At 39.6% G+C, this 16756-nt stretch overlaps 1 protein-coding gene and 1 long non-coding RNA gene across 2 annotated transcripts in view; both read right to left on the minus strand.

Moving 5' to 3' along the window:
- Positions 1-244: 244 nt before the first annotated feature.
- Positions 245-9319, minus strand: LOC145967830 (uncharacterized). The gene is made up of 2 exons (XM_083092824.1): positions 7989-9319; positions 245-2729 (listed from the first exon to the last, which is right to left on the minus strand). The coding sequence occupies exons 1-2, from the start codon at positions 8195-8197 to the stop codon at positions 1934-1936; spliced, it is 1005 nt and encodes a 334-aa protein (XP_082948950.1). The 5' UTR covers positions 8198-9319; the 3' UTR covers positions 245-1933.
- Positions 9320-10712: 1393 nt separating this feature from the next.
- Positions 10713-16756, minus strand: part of LOC145967831 (uncharacterized) — a 54505-nt gene continuing 48461 nt past the window's right edge. Inside the window, exon 4 of the long non-coding RNA XR_014437569.1 lies at positions 10713-11343. This is a non-coding gene — a long non-coding RNA (uncharacterized LOC145967831). The remainder of the gene's footprint in view (positions 11344-16756) is intronic.

The following is a 16756-nucleotide window of genomic DNA, read 5'->3' on the forward strand; positions in this document are numbered from 1 at the left end:
AAGACACACGCTCGTATCTGCTCGCATGAGATATAAGCCTCGTGATAATAGAGCTTATTAAATATAAATATACTTTATGTTAATAAAGATCTGATTTCGTTTGATAAAAAAATATGCAAAGATGATTCGACTTAATAAAAAAATATCTTATTAATGAATAAAAATTTTATATTATATATTGATAAATAATCATAATCCCTTGAAAGATGCGAGGAAATGGGGACACAATATTTCTGAATTCGAATCAAGATTTATTTACAAACGTTGCATTATATATTACAGCAATAATTAACAATAGTATCGTAATCGTCGAGGCGATGATTAATGCGACGCATCCGCGTCATTAATCCAAATTAATCGAAGCGCTATGCGTTCGTCAAATGTGTATCGCGTGGGAGAGAAAGAAAATAGAGAAGGAGGAGAGACGGAAGATATGTTTCTATGTGTTTCTATAGATATGATTTACGTTTACTTGTATCTTACTCCCGTTTTCAGGGTAAACGCTAATGCGAAACTCGTGCTCGCAAGGGTCGTTAGAGATACTTAGCGAGAATTTCTACAAGAAGGAGTAATCGACGGATTTCTCTCTCGACGAATGAGCGATAATATATATTACAACTCACCTTAACAATCAACAATAATCACGTGTAACAAAACGAAATTGTGCGTACCTAATATTCTACGTGCCTTAATTTTCATGTAAATTAAACTATCGAGAAGTACTAAATAGAAATCGAAATATTAACGAATGAGTAAACAACATTATAAATAACGCTCGACAAAGTAATCTGGAGAAATAAAATTCATATCTATTCGCACTATATTCGGGATAATCTAATCAATATTGACGAAAGAAATTTTTAGCGAAATAGAGCGAGATATATTTGACAACCTTCGGGGAAATGTCTTCCTAGCTTCTTCCTGTATATAATATATTATAAAAGAATTCAGCTACTGCCTGCAACCAACCAACCACGCGTCTCCCATTTCATCGTATCGATGCTTTCGTCGCGAAAACCGGGGCGTCGTCGGGGGTACGTCGCGTCTCGTACGTTAGCATTCAGAACGTTTGGCTTATTTCGCACGGCCGCGTCCCAAAGAAGAGATTTGCCTCCGCCAGAAGAGCTTTTTTCTTCTCTCCTTCCCCGCCGTGTCCATCCCCCTCCGTCCCGGTAATATGTGGCATGCAAGAGAGGGTTGGTTATCTCATCAAAATTGGACTCCTCTAGTATCCAGCTTCGCGTACACGATCCGGTCGAAGGGACCCTTTGCGGCCGCCCTTTGTGGGATTTCGGGGCCGTAGCGAGTTATCGATTCCTGTCTCTCGTTCGCCAGAATGCGGTTCCGGCGATCGCGCAAGTTATTTTCCGTTTCGCGAAATTTATTTATACGATTAATGTATGTATTTTTTCGGAGAGCACTTCAATTATATACACAATTATCCTCACTAGTTTTAGATTATGTTCGAGAGATGTCCAAGCTATAGAAACCGACTGGTTCCCTCATTGAAATGAAATGACTATCGGACCAATCTTTTTTTTATATGTTAGACGTTTCTCAAACATAATCTATAACTATCATTGAAGGGAAATGACTCACGTTCAAAACAGAAGGACGTTCATTTTCGAAATTGTAAGATACCGAAGAAATATTTATCGGGGATTTGAAGTACGTCACCCCGATTATCGAATCATTGCACGTTGGCGACGTGGACGCCGCTCCTCGGCGATCTCGACACGATCGTCGCGTTCATCTGCTGCTCGTCCTGGAAGTGTACAACGTCCTCCTTGACGACGCCAGCGTTCAGATTAGCGACTGTCGTTTGGGGAATCGGCGAGAGCATCGGAGCCACTCTCCACCAATCGGCGGTCGGCCACGTGGCCGGCACCAGGCTCCCCCGGAAGTTGAGATCCGGGAGAACCGGAAGCGGCCTTCATATGATGTGTCCGCGCTGCGAGCCCGAATTCGAACTGCCGGTGCTCGAAGTCAGACTCTGAACGGAGAACGGAGCGTTGTCGACCCTGCTGCTCGACGTCGAGGACGTTGTCGTCGTCGAAGATTTTTCCGGTTGCTCCGTGGGCGGTGAAGAGGAAGAAGACGAAGAGAACCGATCCTGAGAACGATCTTCTTGATGAAGATGATGATGATGATGATGATGCCTGTCTAAGGCGGTAAAGTCTTCCTCGTACTTTCGATACCGGGGTTCCTCCCGTTCCGCGATGACAGCGTTGTCATCGGCTCTAGCTGGGCTCGGAAAGGGCGGATCGTCCATCTTGGATGACGGAAACGGCCTCTTGGACTCTTTTGGCGGACTTGGACAACTGCAGTTGGGCTGCAAGCAAGCTGCTGCCGACAAGCCCGTCGGCCAGGACGCTATTGCCTGGTGGCTCGGATAGAAAGTGCCGCCGGTATAGAGAGCCTGAAGGGCCAAATCGGCGGCCAGTTTGCCACCGTTAAAATCATCGCCTAGCTTGTGCTGCAGCGGATAGAGCGGGTAGGGAAACGGTGGGAAAAAGCGCGGGATCTTCAAGTCCTCGTGCGACATCAACGGGTGATGCGTAGGTGGTGCCAATGGCGGCAGGAGACCACGTGGCAGATTCGACAGACCATCGCCAGGCGATATCAACGGCGCTATCGTGAAGCCAAACTTGTTTTCTTTCTTCACCAGAGACTTCGGCTTTCGGCGTGGCCGATATTTGTAGTCGGGATGCTCTTTCATGTGAAGAGCTCTGAAAGATGGACGGTAACATTGCACTAAATTAACTGATATTTCTGTGTTGTGTGTTGTGTTGTTACTCTGTACTTGTGCTGTCATTTTGTAATGTCATTAAATATTAATTAATATAATAATAATGATCAATTTCACAGATTTTTTACATAAACATTAAAATATAATAATATATAAAATATTTAAGAATACTGAGATATTTAAGAATGAAAGTAAAAAAAATATACAGAAGACTTTCACATTGTTCTCATAAAGAAAAAAAAAGAGTTCGTTTCTCTAGTGCTAATTTCGATTTTTTAAATTTTGTTCTGTCCAATTCTCCCAATGTGAATTCGCGGATGTTCGTCGTTACGGCAGATAACGCCGCTGAATCTGACATCGTTATACATTAAAGGGTAAGGGATAGTCGAAAAGGGGTCCAGAAGCGCTTTTCGGAAGACGGCTTAATTGAATAGTTTCGCAACTGAAAACGCGGCGATAGTTTAGCCTGCGTTGGGTCTACAACATAATGCCGTGACCATCCCGTAATGGTAAGAGTTGCTAAATCCTGAAGCGGCAATTTTGTCATTAACGTCTTAATTTTAATGAGTTTAACAATTTCAATGAAAAACCAGCCAAAATTCTGTGTATTTTTATTATATCATTTAATCAAGCCTTATAAAGATATTAAATTTGTTTATTTTTCAAAATTTTTAACATTGATAAATTACGTAAGAAACCAATGTAAAAATCATTTTTTTTAAGATTATAAAATTAAATAAATTCTCTCGAAGAGTGAAACTACCCGAAGTGTCGGAATATGGTCTATATTGCCTTCATTCACGAAATATAATACGGATACCCACGTCATTTTTTTATCATGTTTACGTTGACTATCGATTATCGTAGAAATATAACCACCTTTTCACAATTTTAGTAAACTGTGCTCGCCGTCTTTCACACAATGGGACGTATTATCGCAGCCCCGGATACGACACGGGGCACCATAGATATTTGCACTAAGGTAAGGTATCTTGTACACACACATCTCATCCTCCTCTTCGCGCGATGGAGAAAGAGAGGAAGGAGCAGCGATATCTCCGACACATAATACTCCATTATATACTCAAGAGGCGCACAAACGCAGTGCTTATTTATGTCTCACCTCGTGGAGATAAAAAAAGAGAGCGAGAAGGGGCGAGAGGAGGATTGTAGAGATACGTGGACTTTTTTGTAACAACGAGTCGCGAAAAAATTCGGGAACTACCGAGGACAATAACGTCAGAGAAACGTCGAAGAATTTCGCGCATATAATAATAATATATTTCACGAAAGCAAAGTTTTATCATTATATTAATTTTGAAACGCAACGAGATACATACATTATTTTTATTAGAATTTCGGAATTTTAACTTTGATATTGCTTCTTGAAATAATTATTATGCGATAAAATTAGAAGAACAATGATTAATTATCGCGGAATTCTTTCAGAATCCGCGCTGATTATTCGATTGACGGGGAAAGTGCGGGATGGAGAAATTTTTTCGGGCACGAAAATTCAAAATTTCATGGGGATGCTGCGGCGGAAAGTGGGAGGGGGAGGGGAGGGGGGGAAGGCGCGAACGCCGTCGCGACCGCGGAATAATAATTCCGGGGACAATGTGTCCCGGCAGATAGCACAAAGCGTAAATCAGCATAAACATCGGTAAAGCCGCGCCGACAATAACTCAGCATAAATGCATAAACATCGGCCGTAATCTTTACAATTCCGACCACCGCCCACCTGGCGGCCGATAAACAACGCGCTATATCATCCCCCATAGCGACATAAGCTCGCCGCGTCGCGACAAGGAACAATAACAATTAGTTACGATTGTCAACGGAATGCCGTGCGACCGAAAGCGCTATTCGCGGAGACGGACACTTAATCGAGTTTCATCGAGTTGCCAAAGTTTATTTCCGGAGAATATCAATCGAAGATATATGGCTCCTCTCTTTTGTATATTTACCCTTTTATTACAGAAATAACAATCTGTTATTTTACAATTAATTGGGTTCGTAATTCCCTTCAAATTTTCCCTTCAAATTTTTATACTTTCAAACAATATCAAGTAATTGCTATCGATCACGAGCAATTTTCATCTCGCTCTCTTGTATCTCCAATCGATATAATCGATATAAAATCCACTCGCTTAATGAAATCAGAGTTAATCATAATTCAAGTATATCGATAGATTGTTCGGCGCGATATTAAAAGAACGTTCACATGCGACAGAGCGCGTAAAAGCCACGGCGAGAGGAGCGAGAAATCGGGAAGAGGCTGCGGGATACACGTAGGGGGTTGAAACGCGAAAGCGGGGAACGAGGGAGTGAGAAAGAAAGAGAAAGAGAGACAGAGAGAGACAGAGGAAGAGAGAGAAAGGAATAGTTGAACGCGGTGGCGGCGGCGGCGGCGGCGGGGGTGCGGAGAAGCCGAGCAAATCCTTTTAAATCCACACAATTGCGACAATGGGGCTTTATTTGTTATCTCGGGGGCCACATTGTGAGTCGCCGTGAACGAACGGACAGATTACGTCGGGCCAGTGACGGCGCGGGTCCAAGGGAACCCGCTCCTACCGACGACGCCCGCTCCAAGGGAACGACTTTATCCCGTCCCCCGTTCCCTCCCCACCCCCTTCCGCGCACCCCTTTCACGTTTTCCCCCTTTTATTTTACGACCGCCGCCCTCCCCGTCGCCGACGTCGCTGCCATCCGCCAGAAAAGCGGATTCGCCGTTACACGTCCGCGTCGAAATTTCCCTCGGATTGCCCATACCCCTCCTCCTCCTCCATCCCCCTTCCCCCATCCACTCGTCCGTTCGCACCTACCGGTCCTTCTCATTTTCTTTCTTTTCCAGAAATTTTGCGATGGAAAAATATGGCCTTTTGTTTGCGTTTTTGTACACTAGCGAGTGAAACGTGCGGGGGATGAACATCGCTAGAAAATTTATTATTAACTTTGATATCTAATGCTGAATATATGACAACCCCCTATGTACATCAAAAAGGTAAAAAGTAAATTGAAAAAGATTAAAAATAAACTAAACAATAATGTGTAAATATTAAAAAATAAACTAAATAAATAAACTAAATAATATTAAAAAATGCGATATGCTAATTAATACAAATTATATCGATCAAATTACTTAAAGTCGAAGAATTAATCGAGATGTAATAATTTGTGCCGTATACGAAGAAAGAAGCATTTATTGTATTTAATTATCGTTTATCGACGCGATTGCCTATATTTCGAGCACGAACGCAACGGCAACTTATTTACGGATGGGTTAAGACGATGTCGCGACGTATATTCGCGGTCTCACCAAAAAATTTCAACGGCATCGCAAAACATCCCGCCCGTGTGACTCCCTCGCTTTCTTCCATTTCCTCCTTTTTTTCTCCCGACGGGGAGGAATGTAAATCGAGGTCGGGATATTTTGCAACGCGGGCACGGGGTTAGAGCGTGGAATCAGTTTAAATCTTGTTCCCCGGGACGAGATCGAGAAGCGAGAGAGCGGGAGAGATCGTTCTCAAATTTAATCTTCACGTACCTTGCGCAAACCTATTCCTTTCCCGCTCCTTTAACCACGAGAGATTTTTATTTCAATTATTGAATACTATTATCAAGAGATTCATCGCCATAAATCTCTCCAGAGACAATGATATGCGTATTAGCACTCTTCAAGAAATCTGTTTAGTTAAAATGGAATTAGTAAAAACGGATAAAATAAATTTATTCAAAAATAATTAATAATTAATATATACTAAAAATAACATGTATAAAATAAAAATATTATCAATTATTTAATATATCGTATAAATATTATTCGTGCAATATTCAAATTATTTACCAAAAAGTGAAAGTCATAAATTAATTAATCAGAGAATATTCAAGTTATTTTAATAAAAAAACAATCGTCAAATATCGAATATTTCCGACTCTGAAAAGTTAATCAATCGCGAGAGAAAAGTCGAGATAAAATAAGATATTTTTCAAAATTTACTTACGAATAAAATATTTTTCAAAATTTCCGTGAAATAATTGTTACATGTACTAATTGTTCTTGTAAAATTAATATCTCCTCTTTGACGAGATTGCAAAATGTTATTCAATAAGGCTTACAAAATTACAAGACGTTACGAGGACTCTTAGAGCAAGGTTCTCGCGAGATTGCGGGATCTCTTTTAAAAGGGAGAGAGGAGAGAGGGGAAAGGGCTGTTTTAAGAGCGCGTCGGGTTCGAAAAATCGGCAGCGCGCGGCTCCAGCGAGCTAAATAAACTCATAACAGTGATTAAATATTCAGGGTCCGTAATAAAGAGAGCTCGTCTCCCCCGCTCTATAAATACCGGCCCCGTCTCACCCTATTTCAGCGTAGCACGCCCCTAAGATCCTCGGCAACAATGTACCGTATTATGAAGTACGAGATGATCGCGTGGCGCGCTTTCCCGCCGTTTTCGATCCCCACAACTCTGCTGATACGGACCCCCCGATCAACGCAATCATCCCGCTCGAGTATTTGCGACTAAAAAGCAATTAGTGTCACCACGAAAAAAAAGCCATCCGTCGATCGAAAAAGACTGCAAAATATTATCCCATTTTCTACATTTTATATTTATTTTTTATATGTTGTTATAGAATAGAAAAGAGAAGAAAAGAGAAGAAAAAGAGAAAGAGAGTACTACTCTTACATATATATTATAATAATTTAAATTTATTATATCACGATTTATTCCATAAAGTAAATACACTAGCAGTATATTTCTCGTAAAATTATTTTTTAATATAAAATAGAAATATTTTAGTAAGATGCTTTCTCTCTGATAATGAAGCATATTAAAAAGATAAGCTTGGATAAAATATTTTTACATAATTAGAATAAAAATGTGTGTACTGTAAAGACTTGTTTCAAGTGTTTTATGAATTTATGTTTAAAAGCAGTTTGTATCACAAAAATGATTTTCCAGTCTTAAATATATAATTTATGAATTTTACATAAAAATATGTATATTATTTTTTAATATTAGCTTATTAAAGTTTCATCTTCTACGAAGGATATTATTATGTGTGATTCACTTTTATCATTTTTTACATTTTAAATGAGAAAAGTGGCACAATTAGTGACTAAATAGACACAACGTATTCAAGTCAAATCTGCTCGATTCAGAAATGAAAGGCATTACTAATATTTGTGAAATAAACTGCGTGTATTCAATAATAATTTTGGCATATTTCGTGAGCTCACCTCAATCTTTTTGCCTCGTCGATGAAAGGGCGCTTTTCGCTTTCGGTCAGCAACTTCCACTCGGCGCCAAGTCTCTTCGAGATCTCTGAATTATGCATTTTCGGGTTCTCCTGTGCCATCTTGCGACGTTGACCACGCGACCACACCATAAAGGCGTTCATCGGCCGCTTAATGTGTTCGTTATGTAGAGTTTTCGACGACATATCCATGAATCGTTTTCTTCTGGTCACGTTGCGCTCGATCTTTAATTGCCCTCCTCGAGCTTTCACAACATTTTTGATAAATTTATTGATAAATCGTGCCTATCTTGCGTGGATAAGGTAACTTTCTGTGAATTGCATTCTGTGGACTATCTTTTTCCCAACAATCCCAAATACAAATATGTTTTTTTAGATTCTCTGGCTATCTCAGGTATACTAAAAACTTTTGCTAGAGATTGAAGGCTCGTGGGATCTTCTTAATTTATCGTTCCTTTAAATAGAAATCGTTTCGATATTTTGATAGATTGTTAAATATTTTTATCATCACTCTAGTGACAATTGATTCTTAGTGATCATGCTCAATTAATTGATTTTATTCTCCAAATTTTTTAATTGATTCACATTCACTGCACGAAGGTGACGTTGATAATTAAGAGATATTTTGAATAAGCTTTATGATAATTTGGGATATTTTTAAGTATCTCAGGAATCCGATGCATCTGAGAAAAAGCAACGAGTATTTCTCAAAAATAATTCTATTTTTTCGGATATTCAATAGTATCCTGCGCAAAGACTAGACTAGTTTCTTAATTAATAAACAAACTTGTATGCCACAATCGTAACCGACGGCAACGTTCTTAAAATCTTTTCGAGCGACAATCTAAGCAATAAATATTTCTCAAAAAAATCGTGCATTTTTCAAAAGTCCAGGATGTTTTTAAAAATATTGTGCACATCTTAGACGAACATCAGCTGTTTTAGGAAGAACATTTAAATCCTCCAATTGTCGGATTCCCTTTCGAGGAAATTTTACGGTTGCCTATTAATCACTGCATCTTCGTGCGTAAATCATCTGGTTGGCTTCTCGATCTGGCGTCTTTGAAGACTCTCATTCTCACGTTAATTAAAAATAAATTCGATTCTTTTAATTGTGAAGAAAAAATCTCTCGTGTCTTCAGTGTTTCAATTGTCACAAATCTTGAATCCGGGAAGAGATTCTGCACTCCTGCTCGGACTTGATGTCTGATGAACACGAGTCCTGTTGGTATACTGACTCCCACAGAAACTTTTCGTAACATGGATCGCACATCTGGGACGAACCCGTGGGACAACGACGGCTCTTCTGCCGGCGTTTCACGGCTCCTGTAGGATGCGGGGGAGAAAAGATTGGCTGCGGACCAATCGGACGCGGTATCGCAGCTCCCACTATTCCGCAGGGCCAATGGGCGATTGTCGATTGGCGGGTGAGTCGGCATGGCGGTTCCACGGATACGAGGGTTCGTGCAACAGGTGGAGAGATACCTGTCTCGCTCTCTCTCTTTTCTCTTTCTCGTTTCCTCCCCTCCTGATCGAAACTCTCACGAAGACAACGAGGTCGCGAGGCGTGGGTGCGTTTGACGCGCGGATTATCGCCGCCGTTGCCTTTCTGATCTCTCCGCCTTCCGTTGGCGGTCAGCTGAGCACATCCGATTCATTGATACACTCCCGAAGACAATGTAGTTAGGGGAAGCAGGAAAATTTCCAATGTATGTAATTATAGGACTTAAAATATTTCTGTACGGAAGCTTCGAATTAGTAACATCGATAATCTTTCTCAAAATAAACATTTTTGATAAATAGTTTAGTCATGCATACAAATAGTAAATTTGTTTTCTTAGTACACAAAAAGACATTACTCAATGTCGACAATAATACACATATGGTATGATATATAATATATAATATATTGTACAACAAAATATATAAACACGATAATTATGAAAAATATTTCAATATTTCTTTGTAAAAAATTTAATTAAAAACTAAAGTAACGCAATGAAAAAATAATTATATATTAATATGATTTCTACAGAATTTCATATATTGATAAAACCAAGAGTTCTGAAAAATCTAAGAAAAATAAAGAATTGAGAACAAAATGACACGAAATAATGTTGATGCGTTGATCGATCAGTCGCTACTTTTGTCGTCAGGTGAAGAATTTCTTTTCTCGCTTTGTCCACTGTAAGAATACAAGCGTGGAGAGAGCGAACATAAGGGACAAATCTTATAATAAACCTTATCATCTGCGGTAGTCTTTTCGCAGAGCGAATAAGAAAGAGGGAGAAAAAGCTAGTCGGGATGCAACGAGGGAAAAAAGCTGTATGACGTCTCGAATGATAAAAGCGATAAAGAGAGAAGGCATAAAATGAGACAGGGCTGGTGTGCAAGCGACAACATCTCTTGGTTGTCATAAAGTGGGAACTGCGCCGTCTCCATTGAATTTCCGGGACGCGCAAAAATATTCATCTGCTGCAGAAAAGTGAATTTGCGTCCTGCCAAAGAAATAAATTTTTCAAACATATAGAAAACATTTTTTTTTGTCGAACGAAATAAAAATGTTCTACTTTGCTCGAAAAAATGAGACCTTTATGTTAGAGAACTGATGTTTTTTCGTATTTAAAATATCACATGTTGTAATATATTTTGCTAATCTAGAAAAATATTAGACATAAAACTAGTATTTAATACTCATAATATAATATAATATTCAGTTAATTCATTACAACACTTTTTTCATTATAAAAATGTTTAAATTATATTGAGATAATCAAGCATTGCTTTCTACAGAAAACGCACGTATGTTGGAGAGATTTATGACAGTATTCTCTCTTACACAATATAATATATACTTAAAAAAGATTGTGTGCGCAAATAACAAAATTTTGCATAAGCTCTATTAAACGGAAGTTGCTAATTAACAATAGATGGGAGGGGATCTAAGGAGCCGACGATGGGATCGTCGAATTGTTTCATTGATGAGCGAGCATTCAGGATCGAAGAACGGGCGGGGAAAATATGGAAGGGGAGAGAAGCGGGTATATTAGATGTTACGGCGTTTACGCGCTCGCAACCCTCTTTCGGACCGTGCCAGTCGATGAATGGTATAATCAGCGGTCGCGTGGCACCCCCGTGCTCGACGAAAGAGGCAGAGGCCGTGAAACCCGTCCGCCCACTATTCCCCTCATCCATATGTGACGTCGGAATCGCGAAAAATCACTTAGTCCACCTCGTCGTGTTTTGTACTTGGAAAGTGTTCTCTTTCTCGATTGTCCTCGCAGATCTTACGTCGCAGAATTTTATTCTTTCCATGAAATGATCTAATTCACATGATTCTGAGAAATTAGGAAATTAGGAAAAGTAAGCAAATATATATTAAATAAATAATTGCAAAATTTGATTAATTAAAATCTATGAAAGAATAATTCGAATTATTTCAATTGCGACTAATTTTCTCTTAAGAAATTTCTCAAACATCAGAGACTTATTAAATGACATAAAATGATTAGCTAATTATTTTAGACGGTACACACGAGCGTGGAATTTCGTGTCGATTTGGACGTTGAATTGCTCGAAAAGAGACACACGTCGCCCCTCGCATCGATTCTTATCGGCGACGTGCGATAAAAGGCGTTCACGCCCCGTGAATGGCAGAATGTGTGACGAAGAGACGAGGGCTGATAAAGGGGACCCCGAACGACAGCCGATCGCTGTATCTCGCTCATTGACGGACACCGTTGAAGAGCGAATTATTTGTGCGGTTAATAATGGGACAGCGTGACAGCCGATCGCGCCCGCTTATCTACTCCAGAGTAGATGATCCTTCATTATACTATCCCGAGATAACGGTATTTGTTCTCCTTGTCACGCGAAGAGGGAGAGAAATCGATCACAAATTGACAAGTGATACTTTAAAAAGAATCTAAGCAGAACATATACGGATTCTAGAATCTAATCTCGATAAAATTTTGTGTGAAAATTTGAAAACGCAATTATTTCTTTTTTATTTTTATAGAGTGCAATTGATGTGTTTGTCTTTGTTTATAATATTTTGTTCTTAAATTCGAAAATCATATTTACATTTTTCAGAAAAGATAAAACTTGTGTCACTCAAATGTAAATTTATCTTTTTCTTATTTTTTAGAATGCATACAATGATAAACTTACATAATTTGTACAAATATTTTACAACCTTCTTTTATTTCGTTCAACGAAAAAAGCGTTTTTATTTAATGACTTAAATTTCATCTAATTACAGAATGCAAAAATCAATGCGTGACAGCGAAAACAATACAATATCACAGAGCAGGACATGATCGTAGTGATTGCTGAAGCGACAACAAACGCGCCCCGCGAGGAAGGGATTGCCAGAAGCCGGGAGGGGTTGGGGCGGCAAGAGGGTAGTCGAGAGGAGGCGACAGTGGCGTCGAAAAGCTCGCTGATTACTCCATTGTCGAGTCGGTTGTTTCAGTTAATCGCAACGCGCCGTGGACTTTTGTCGTCCCTTTTACGCGCCTGCAGCTTGTATTCAGGCTGATGCGTCCATCTTTATACTTAATGCCGTTAATATATTTGAGTTATAGTTTCTCAGACACAGAAAGTGTGTGATTCTTGTGATAGTAAACTTGATTTACTTAAAATTCGAAGTCATTCTTGACATACGCTCAATTAAAATAAATGTGTAAATACTAATAAAAATTATGCATCTAATTTAGAAAAAAAATTTCAATTGTAAATCGAGATTGCAAAATAATGTCGAGGAATAAACCCTTATTTTTTCTCATTAGCTTTACTATTGTGATCTAATCTAGGTGTCTAACAAATTTATAAAAGCATTTTGCGAAAGTAAGAATCTATTTTAAAAAGCATCATCTCTAGCTTTGTCGAAAAGAAAAGAAAAATAATCCCACAACACGTTGTGGGACATTCTGTACGCGGTGTCAAGGAGTTCCGCGGTGGGATCGCGTCATAAATCTCGTCATAAACGAGACTCGATTGTCTCTGTCTCTCTCTCTCTCTTTCTATGTATCGTTTCTCCAGCGGCCGGGCGAAAATCGAATTCCGTTTTGTTTGGAACGAATCTATACCGGCATTCGGTATTCAGTGCGCGGCCCTCGACATATCAAAATAGAGCGCGCACAATAAGTTATTCGGCCGAACAAAATCGCGGGGAAGGAGGAAGGGGGGACGGAGGGGGGGATGCGAGGGCGATGGGTGGGTAGTATTTTATAGAGTCCCGTTCCCAGTTACATACCGTGAATACATCGCGCGGAAAAAGGATGGCGCGGGACGGAGTGGGACGCGCGTGTGACTGGAATACGTCATCGGGAGAGCTTGCGGGGGTGAACTACCCCCGGCGACGCACGTATACTAATCTTTATTCGCTGTTTGACCGAGTGCACTTCTAAGTGTCCCTTGACGTTAAGTCGGGATTTTTCGGTTTCGATTTTACTTTGAAATTTCCTCGGAATAACGGAAAGGAAAAGCTTGTAAGATATCTCTGAAAAATATTGAAGAAATTTTATTCAGCAACTTTATCGGCCTAGAAGACTTATGATTTCATTCATCCTAATTAGAAAAAATTAAGGAAGGATGCGAGCGTGAAATGTAGGCAGAGGCCGACATGTTCACTTTAGAAACATTATGCGAACGTGACGCGGCGGTAACATCGGCAGGGATATCATTCAAGACGTCCATTATGTACAGGGTGTCTCGCGCGCACGAATGCCCGGCGATATAAAAGAGTCGGGACATCGGACGAACCGGAGGCCGCGACCTCGCGGCTCGAGTCCTGTCAGAGGGATCGTCTTCGCTCCCCTTCCTCCTTCCGCGCTAGATATCCCCGCGATTATGGCCGCACGGTCGTCCCTCTCTCGTACTATTAATAATAATCGGAAAATAATTATCCGCGCGGGCCGAGCGGACGGTGTGTGGGTGGCAAACCGTGTGCGGCTGTGAATCGCCGCTAATTGTGAGGAATGGACTCGCGTGTCGGCCGATCGCTGATTCGACGTACGAACGCTTTCGTGACGGACAAGGCCGCGTACTAACGATCCCGGGGATCCATTCTTACGATATCGAGACGACGGATCCGCCGATCGCAAAGCCGAGCCGAAATCGGGATGTGCCTCTTAGAAGACCACCTACAACGAGTTTTTCCTGTCGCCTTTCGAAATTGCCCTCTTTAATTACCGTTACACAAAACTGTCGTCTGTCTTTGATATTTAATTTATTCGGAGAAGCGATAAGAATAAAATAAAACGAAATGCTGCTTCTGATTTTTGATTCGAGTGATTGACAGACGGAAAAAAATCGGACCGATCTAAACGAGTTAAAAATTGAATAATGCAGGGAAAAAAGGACCTACAACGAGTTTTTCCTGTCGCTTTTGGAAATTGCCCTTTTTAATTACCGTTACACAAAACTGTCGTCTGTCTTTGATATTTAATTTATTCGGAGAAGCGATAAGAATAAAATAAAACGAAATGCTGCTTCTGATTTTTGATTCGAGTGATTGACAGACGGAAAAAAATCGGACCGATCTAAACGAGTTAAAAATTGAATAATGCAGGGAAAAAAGGACCTACAACGAGTTTTTCCTGTCGCTTTTGGAAATTGCCCTCTTTAATTACCGTTACACAAAACTGTCGTCTGTCTTTGATATTTAATTTATTCGGAGAAGCGATAAGAATAAAATAAAACGAAATGCTGCTTCTGATTTTTGATTCGAGTGATTGACAGACGGAAAAAATCGGATCGATCTAAACGAGTTAAAAATCGAATGATGCAGGGAAAAAAGGGCCGCGCCGTTTTGTCCTTTAAGGACCCTGTCGCGTAATTGCCGCACTCCGTGCACGCGACCCGGCACAGATACACTCTCTCCGGGCAATAGAGGACAATGGCGGACTGTCGACATTACGGGGGACATTGTCGTGGCTCGATATGAGCCCGGTTGCCTCGGGTATACAAGCAGCAATATCGAGATCCTGCCAACCGCCCCTCGAACAAACCTCCCCCGGCTACCACCTTTCACCCGCTTCCTAGTCCGGAAAGTAGCGACGCCTCGAAAAAGCGAGCATTCGTTTGCCTCAGTCTGTATTCTTCGTATACTAACAATAAAAATCTGCTCGTCGTATACTTTGAGGTCGCGATTACACGTATACATGTGATTTGATTTTTATCGAAAATACTGATTTCGCGTGTCATTGTTTCGCATTTTATTTCATTAATTCGTAACAACTGCTTCTGCGGGTTGTTCTAGTTTTTTATATCCATCTCTTCGTTTTCTAAACTTTGTTTTGTTTTGTTTTGTTTTTTTTTTAAATTAACGCGCTATTTTAGCCTTCAATTTGTGCGACGAATTTTTCGCACTCGTTCGATCGAACGTATGCGTTCATAAACGCGCCCATTGTGATGGCCGAGTTTTTCGCAAAGGGCCCAAATAAGCCCTTTATCAGTCTAATCCTGTATATACGCGCGAATGGCTGTCTGTGACAACGGCCCTTTTTCCAATTATCGACTCGATCGACCCTTTCCAGTTGACTCTCGTGCCAAACTCGACCCACGATACAAGGTGAACCGGTTCGATAAACGCTTTCTCTATCTTCTAAATGAAAGTAATAGTGACTCGCGATATTGTAACGGAAGTTTCTGATTCTTCTATTGTCTTCTTCGTTTTTCATTCGTACAATATTATATTTTGCACAATTATTTCGGTTAAAAAAATAGTATTTTAGGAAAGAAAAAAAGAGAAAGCGAATGTTACATAACACATTAAAATTATTAATGAAAAATCATCGATTCTCGACCGATGATTGACCTGTGATCTGTCTTTTGATATCTGTCAATCGATTTGCGGAAGTATCGATAATAGTTATCGCAGGTTTATCTTGGGAAAGATAAACGGAGGAACAGTTTGTACGCTTATAAAGAAAGAAAGAAAACGATTATTTGACTTTTGAGCAAGCATTTCTAACGTGATCAATAATGTAACCTTCTAGAAAGTGTCGTGTTGAGTTTTCTTTTTTTACACTTATCACACGAACAAATACGTGAAAATATTATTTAAAAAATGTACAATAATTAAAATAAAATTCTTTATACAAGTCAATTATGTAAATTAAAATATACATGGATAAATAAAAGATATTTATTATGCGTTGTATTACGCGAGAATATATATTAATTAAAATATAATAATATTTATTTAATTTAATTATAAATATAATTTAATTAATTATATATAATTTAATTTAATTATATTTATAATAATATATTCAGCAATTAAGATTTATATATTAATTCATTAATTAGTTAACGATTTGAAAATATTTATTTTGTTGCGATAATTGTATCCGATTGATCTCAAAATTAACTGCACAAAATTTTCTTTTATCTATTCTCTAGCATTAGTCGCTATTTATATAGCCACGTATTTGCACAACGAATCATCTTTCCGGCCAATCTTCTTAGATAATTCTCATTCGAACCCGCGTCTTTCAGTCTTCCATGAGAATAACGCGTTTCTTTATGCCGCGATAAGCCTCTAGCGAACGTTATTGGGAGAACTTTCCTTTTCCTCGGTCGAGAGGAAAGAAAGGACAATTCTATATTATTGTATTATATCCGGAAAGAGTTCGGTGCCTCTCTATGCGAAAATTGCCTCTTCCGCGGATTACCGAATTATCCCGCACGCGATTGAGGACAAAACTCTCTCTCTTGGAACTATAGAAAAAAATATCGCTCCTC

This window comes from Camponotus vicinus, unplaced genomic scaffold (assembly GCF_025532165.1).
Source record: "Camponotus vicinus isolate PSW18456_S1 unplaced genomic scaffold, iyCamVici1.0 SCAF_3, whole genome shotgun sequence".
In the NCBI taxonomy this organism is placed as follows: Eukaryota; Metazoa; Arthropoda; class Insecta; order Hymenoptera; family Formicidae; genus Camponotus; species Camponotus vicinus.